This window comes from Galeopterus variegatus, unplaced genomic scaffold (assembly GCF_000696425.1).
Source record: "Galeopterus variegatus unplaced genomic scaffold, G_variegatus-3.0.2 Scaffold50, whole genome shotgun sequence".
In the NCBI taxonomy this organism is placed as follows: domain Eukaryota; kingdom Metazoa; phylum Chordata; class Mammalia; order Dermoptera; family Cynocephalidae; genus Galeopterus; species Galeopterus variegatus.
The window spans coordinates 178,899-186,158 of NW_007726161.1; the positions used below are offsets into that span (position 1 = coordinate 178,899).

The 7,260-nt window shown below is 52.1% G+C and overlaps 1 protein-coding gene across 2 annotated transcripts in view; it reads left to right on the top strand.

Annotated features, from left to right (window-relative positions):
- Positions 1-675: 675 nt before the first annotated feature.
- EPHB2 (EPH receptor B2) overlaps positions 676-7,260 on the top strand; it is a 126,304-nt gene continuing 119,719 nt past the window's right edge. The window contains exons 1-2 of one of the 2 annotated variants that reach the window (XM_008572785.1): positions 676-749; positions 3,752-4,436. In XM_008572785.1, coding sequence (XP_008571007.1) covers positions 693-749; positions 3,752-4,436 — 742 coding nt within the window. In that variant the 5' untranslated portion in view covers positions 676-692. The remainder of the gene's footprint in view (positions 750-3,751; positions 4,437-7,260) is intronic. The other variant, XM_008572778.1, reaches the window with a different exon arrangement.

A 7,260-nucleotide genomic window follows, 5' to 3' on the forward strand; every position in this document is an offset into this window, starting at 1 on the left:
GGTTGGGACAGAAGAGGGGCCCCTCTAATGCCAGTTTTTGAGAATTTGATGGAAGCTGAAAAGTGAACAGATACCCAAAGTTTGACCTAAAATATCAAAGGTTTGGTTGATGGTAGACCCTCTGCAAACACCCCAGGTTAAGACCCTCCCCCGCCAGAAAGGGAGGGAAAGGACAATACCTAGGTTAGTGGGACATAATTGGCTGAGAGTGTGGGGCCTGACCATGCCTGGAAGGGCTGGAGTTGCTTCTAGAGGGGCGGGGCATAGAGGAATGGAATCAGATGATTGGCTAGGCTGTGGGAGTGGGCAGGGTTATGGAGTGGAGAGGCGGGGTCTAAGGAGAGGGCAGTCCGGAGGATTAGAGCCAGGTGATTGCTTGGGGCAACGGAAGTAGGTGGGGCTCTGTAAAGAAGGACTTCTTCTAGAGGGGCGGGGCATAGAGGAATGGAATCAGATGATTGGCTAGGCTGTGGGAGTGGGCAGGGTTATGGAGTGGAGAGGCGGGGTCTAAGGAGAGGGCAGTCCGGAGGATTAGAGCCAGGTGATTGCTTGGGGCAACGGAAGTAGGTGGGGCTCTGTAAAGAAGGACTTCCAGAGGTGGGGGTCTTAGAGCCCCCCCCCCACAGTGTGATTGATAGTGCCCTGTAGACAGGGCGGGATGATGACTCTCTGCTCTCCCCACAGAAACGCTGATGGACTCCACTACAGCTACGGCTGAGCTGGGCTGGATGGTGCATCCTCCGTCAGGGGTGAGTCAGTGGTCCCCAAACCCTGCTTGGTCCTCCGGGATACCTGGGGCTCTGCTGCAGGGCCTGAATGCCCCCTCACCTTCCAGCTTGTTTCCCCACTTCAGAGCCCAGAGCCAGACTTCTCGCAGCCCCACCTTCCCAATCCCCTAGCATTGATGGAGCACCAGTTATCATGACAACATGCTGGGTGCTTTCAGCCTTTATCCCATGGAATCCTCGGGGTGAAGCTGAGAAGTTGGTATTCTCACTTCTCCTATTTTAAGGGGAAAGTGAACTGTCATTTCCTGAGTACCCATTCGGTGTCAGATACGATATGAAGCCCCTTTATTCACATCATCTCCAACCATATGGGGAGGAATTACCTCCATTTTACAGATAAGAAAACGGTGGCTCAGAGAGGTGTTGCCACCTGCCCAGGGCCCTATAGCTAGTAAATTGGGGGGCTCAGGTTTGTATACTGGGCTGTGACCCAGTGTTCTCTGCCTCGGACTGGGTCCCTATGACACAAGGATCCCCTACTTGGGCTCTTTTCTCATACTTCCTTGGGCTGGATAGTCTGAGCCCCTGTCTATGCCGTGAGCTCCTCAAGAAGAAGATTGGGCATAATTTGAGATTCTTCTTTCTTCCCACAGCAGCCAGCCCACTTGAATATAGGCTGTGGGGTCGCACACTCCTGAAATTCTGTCCCAACTCTGCCACTCACCAGCTGTGTGATTTGGGGCCGGTTCCTTAATCTCTCTGAGCTTTAGTTTCCTCATCTGTAAAATGGTGATAATAATGTCTTCCTCATGGGACCATTGTGAGGTTTTCCTGCCAGTGTCTTACACAGTGCCTGGCCATAGATTGGACTCCCAATAAAGAGTAGCTATAATAATTGTCACCATCATCATTGTCATTGTCATCAATTTGAACATTCACTCCTCATCCCCCTGGTCTCTGAGGAGGACTCTGGACTCTACAACCTATCCCTTTCCTTCCCCCACCCCAGCTCCTCCACTGAGACTCAGCTGCTGCCCCCTGGGAGCTGCACCCCTCCCTCTCCCTCCCTCCCCCCGCGACACACCCCTAGGCCTGTGCTCTCAATAGTCAGGGCCCTAGGGTCAGGCTTCTTTCTGTGGCTCTTTCTTGTCACCAATTTTCCATCTGCGAAGGCGGCTGGGCCCACAGCCCCACCCTGCCAGTAATGAGGCCAGGCTGGGCTGCAGGGCCCCCGGACGCAATTATTTGGGGTGTTTAGGCTGCAGGGCCTCCGCATGTTAATTAGAGAGAGGGGAGAAAGGCAGAGTGCTCTAATTAAGTGCTCTAATTAAGTTCTGAAGAAGAGCAGCGGTGGTAACAAGGGGCTGACTTTGTCACATGGTGCCACCAGAAAGAAAAAAAAAATTAAATGCAACGTAGGGAGCTTCATAGTCGCCACTGAAGTAGGGGCTGGGCCAGCAAGCACCAGCTCAGCCTTCCCCACATGCACTCACCCTTCACAGCCTGCGGCCCTCCCCAGGCTGGCAGCCCATGCTCCACCCCGCACAGAGAGCTGCAACAGGACGAAGAATGCCCACTTGAGGGTGACACCTCTCCCACAGTCACCTCAGCTGCCGCCCACCACTCCCCAACAGTCACATTTGGCAATTGGGGAAATAGAGTCCCAGGGAGGGGAAGTGACTTCCCCAAAGCCATGCATCAAGTTAGCAGAGCTGAGCCTAGAACCCAGGACCCCTGAAACGTTGTTGGGGTACTTGTGTTTCGAGGCAGCATGGGCAACCACGTGAATGGGTCTGGGTCTGTGATGTGGGTCAAGTGAACTCACTTCTCTGGTCTCTACTCCCTCATCTGTAAAATGGGGATAACCATATACACAACGTGTGATAATCATGACAAAGAAATGAGATTCTGTTAGGGCACCCAGCTCCAAGCCTGGCACGGGTAGGAGGAGGGACTCTGCTGTTGGAGCTCTTTTGGGTCTACCCCAGGCGAAGCCAGCCCAGCACCAAGGGGGGCACAGGAGAAGGAGAGGATGGGTGGCTGCCCTCAGCAGCTCTCAGTCCACTGGGGAGTCCAGACCAGGAGGGCTGAGTGTGCCAGGCCCTCTCCCAGGGAGATTGCCCCCAACGGCCCAAGGGTGAGTTAGAGAATGCAAACAGCAGGCAGCCAGAGGGAGAGCCCGCTGCAGAGGAGACGAGAGACGGTGCTCAAGGAGGGCGCAAAAGTGTGAGAGAAGGATTGGCGTGGGAATGAGCCTGGCCCGTGAGAGTCTGTGAGGACCTGACATGGCCCTGTGTCTCCCCATCCCAACTCTCCATCGTCTGGCCCAGCCCCCTCCAGCAGTGAGCCTTGACACCTCTCAGCTGGGTTTGTGAGAGCTCAGTCCAGGACCTGGGGAGGGTGGGCCGTCTCCCTCCAGGTACTGGACGGCAGCCAGCTGTCAGGAAATCTTAGCCACTGAAAGCCCCAGAGCAGAGCTGCTCTCGTGGGAAGGACCCTGTCTTCCCATCACCCTAGGAGTTTGACAACAGTGAAGACTGTCTTCCACCATCACACTGGGAGTTCCCAAGAGCAAGGACTGTATCTCCTTGGTTAGACAGGGGCTCACAGAAGGCAGAAGTTTTATCTTTCCCATCAGACTGGTAGCTCCCCAAGCACAAAGCTGTCTACCTTCACCAGAAGGAGCTCCCTACAGGCAGGGTTCTTCCTATTTTCCCTTCCAGGTGGGAACTTCCCAGGATCAGGGTCCATGTCTCCTTCATCAGATTATTGAACCCCTGACAGTAAGGGCCACTTGTCCCATATGGACTAGGGGTATACCAAGAGCAGGGTGTGTGCTTTATAGCCTGGGGAATTCCTCAGGCCCAAGGCCACGTCTCTCTCATCAGACTGGGAATTTTCTGATGTCTCCATCATCCTACTGGAGGATTCCCTAAGGCAGAGTCTGTGTCTCCCCCCTTAGACAGGGCATTTGCTGGGGCTGAGCACTTACCTCCCCCACCTGACTAGCATTTCACCCACAGTGGGAAGAGGTGAGTGGCTACGATGAGAACATGAACACGATCCGCACGTACCAGGTGTGCAACGTGTTTGAGTCGAGCCAGAACAACTGGCTACGGACCAAGTTCATCCGGCGCCGTGGCGCCCACCGCATCCACGTGGAGATGAAGTTCTCGGTGCGTGACTGCAGCAGCATCCCCAGTGTTCCTGGCTCCTGCAAAGAGACCTTCAACCTCTATTACTATGAGGCTGACTTTGACTCGGCCACCAAGACCTTCCCCAACTGGATGGAGAACCCATGGGTGAAAGTGGATACCATTGCAGCAGATGAGAGCTTCTCCCAGGTGGATCTGGGTGGCCGGGTCATGAAGATCAACACCGAGGTGCGGAGCTTCGGACCTGTGTCCCGCAGCGGCTTCTACCTGGCCTTCCAGGACTACGGTGGCTGCATGTCCCTCATTGCTGTGCGCGTCTTCTACCGCAAGTGCCCCCGCATCATCCAGAACGGCGCCATCTTCCAGGAGACTCTGTCAGGGGCCGAGAGCACATCACTGGTGGCTGCCCGGGGCAGCTGCATTGCCAATGCTGAAGAGGTGGATGTACCCATCAAGCTCTACTGCAACGGGGATGGCGAGTGGCTGGTGCCCATTGGGCGCTGCATGTGCAAAGCGGGCTTCGAGGCTGTGGAGAATGGCACCGTCTGCCGAGGTAAGGGCCACAGTGGGGCAGGTACCCCTGCAAATGCACGAAGCTGGTATTGGCAGCTGGAGCTCAGGCTGTCGAGGGCAAAGGCCTGGAGCTGACCGTGAGGTACTCTGTGGCCAGGGATTCTAAACCTGCAGCCACTATTCAGCATCTTAGAGGGAGGCGCTTGAATAGCACCTCCTGAAGGATGATCCGTGACGTACTGCAGAGGGCATACCAGATGATTTTGGCTGGCATAGGATAATTTTTCATTTTAATTATTATATGACGATTAATGATGGTAAGTGGTGTTTTTTTTTTTTTCATTTGCAAAAGTGATATGGTTCCCTTTTTAAGAAAATGTATAATAAATAACTCTGATATGCTAATAAGTTAACATTTATTGAGCTTTTATGCTATCAGTTGGTATAGGCCAGGCCATGCCGAGGTGGCAAAATGCTAAAAGTTTGTTTCTCACTCAGCGCTACATGTCTGTCATGGGTCAGCTTGGGACTGCTCCCTCTGGGAGCCAAGTGATTGAAGGAGCCATTTGGAATGTTGCTATCATCAGAGCAGAAGGAAGGAAAGAGTGTGGCAGGTTGTATACTGGCTCTAAAGCATCCATCTGGAATGACCCACGCCTAACTTCCATGCACATTTCAATGGCCTAAGCAAGTCACGTAGTCACTTCTGATTCAAGGAGAAGGGAGTGCAATCTTTCTGTGAGCGGAGCCCCATGACTTCCACTTTTCCTGTGTGCTGAGCGCTTGTATGACTTGACTCGTTTAATCCCACAAGAACCCTGTAAGGGAAAGTACTGAAGAAACTGAGGCTCAGAGAGCTCATACAGAGAGTAAGTGGAGAGTCTGGGATTCTTACCCAGGTAGTGTGGTTCCAAAGCCGACCCTCTTAACCACCATGCCACATAGTTAATTTAAGAAAAAATATCATGTAAACGCTACTACAGGTGGTGTTGGAATGTAGCAAAGAATCATGAAGGTGGTTTGTAACCATAAGAAGTTCGGGAAAGGCACTATATGATGGGAAGAAGGCTGTGAAGTAGACAGACCTGGGTTCAAATTGCAACCCTGCTAGTTTTCGGTTGTGACCTTGGCCAAGTGTAAAACCCTCTTTCATAAAGTGGTGTGCAAAGTCAAGGACTTAAGACATGTAAAGCACTCGTAATGGTTTCTAGTGCACAGGAAGTGCTTGTAGATGTTAACTAAAGGAAATGAGATATACACAGCCCCGCCTGCAGCAGGTGCTCGGCAGTATGCACAGTGATGGTGATGGTGGTATAGGGGGTTTGAAGCCTACTTGTGCCACTTCCTCTTGCATTCTCCATTGGAATCAGAGATTGGGGCCGGATCTGGGGGTGCCTCAAATGCCAGACTAAGAGTTTGGACCCTATTCCAGGGGCCCTGGATACTCAGTGAAAGTTTAGCCTGGGGATGGATGCAGTGAGCCTCACCTGATAAAGTGCTGTTGCCTCTACCATCTCTGTGGCTCCTTCCTTCAGCCCTCTGAGAGAGGCAGCATTTTCAAGATCCCTGGATGGATGAACAGGGGTGCCAGAGACAGGAGGCAGTATCAGTAGGGGAGCTGGGACAGTAATCTCAGGAGATGAAGACAGGCTGGACTGTGTGTCCACAGTGCTGGGGAAGAGAGGGGTATGGCCAAGGGATATTCTGCCAGTGAAACAGTGTGATGTGAAGCCAAGTCAGAAAGGGAGGAGGGGAAGGAGTCAGAGGTAACAGGGAATGCCAGCTTGTGGGGAGGTGATGATTCTGGAAAAGAAATGGGGAAGTTGGGTTGGCAGAAAAGGCTGGTTTCTTGGGGAGGATAACAATTTGGGTTTTATATTCTTGAGTGGGAAAGTGTGCAGCCTTGGAAGATGGCATTGGTGAGACAGGGCATGGGGGACAGATTGAGTGAATGGGAAACCAGTCACTCAATTGTTTATTCACTAATCAAAGTGTCACCGACTTGTGTCAGACTTGTGCTGACCATCAGATAATGCAGAGAAGAATCAAACTGTGGTCCTGCCCTCTGGAGTTCACAACCTAGTAGGGGAGACAGACCTGTAAATGAACCAAGGTGGGGATGTGTTAGTTTTGTTTTAATAGGAACTGCTCAGGCTGCAGTGGGCACAGAAAATGACTGAAGTCTTCACAGAGAAGGTGACACTGGAGCTGAGTCTTGGGAGAGGAATATGTTAGGTCGGTGGTCCAGGACTTCTGGAGGATGGATCTGCATGAATAAAGGGCTGGGGACATGAATCAGCTTGGCCCATTAGGAAGACCAGTCTAGTATGGCCATAGCTAAGGGCTCAAGGAGGGATGCAGGAAGAACTGTCATTGAAGGGGTATTCAGATGAGAAGGTGTATTAGTTACCTATTGCTACATAACAAATTACCCCAAGACTTAGCAGTTTAAAACAACATTTATTATCTCATAGTTTCTGAGGATCAGGGACTCAGGTGTGGCTTACATGGGTGCCTCTGGCTCAGAGTTTCATGAAATTGCCATAAGGCTATCAGCTGGGGGCTGCAGTTTCATCTGAAGGCTCAACTGGGGAGGGACATTGTATTAGTCCATTTTGTGTTGCTATAACAGAAATACCTGACACTGGATAATGTATAAAGAACAGAGGTTTATTTGGCTTACGATTCTGGGACAGCTGCATCTGGCACGAGCCTCTGGCTCCTTCTACTCATGGTGGAAAGCAGCAGGCAGCCAGCAGGTACAAGTAGATCACATGGCGAGAGGGAGCCAGAGAGAGAGGGGGGAAGTGCCAGGGTCTTTTAAACAACCAGCTCTCGCAGGAACTAATAGAGCGAGAACTCAC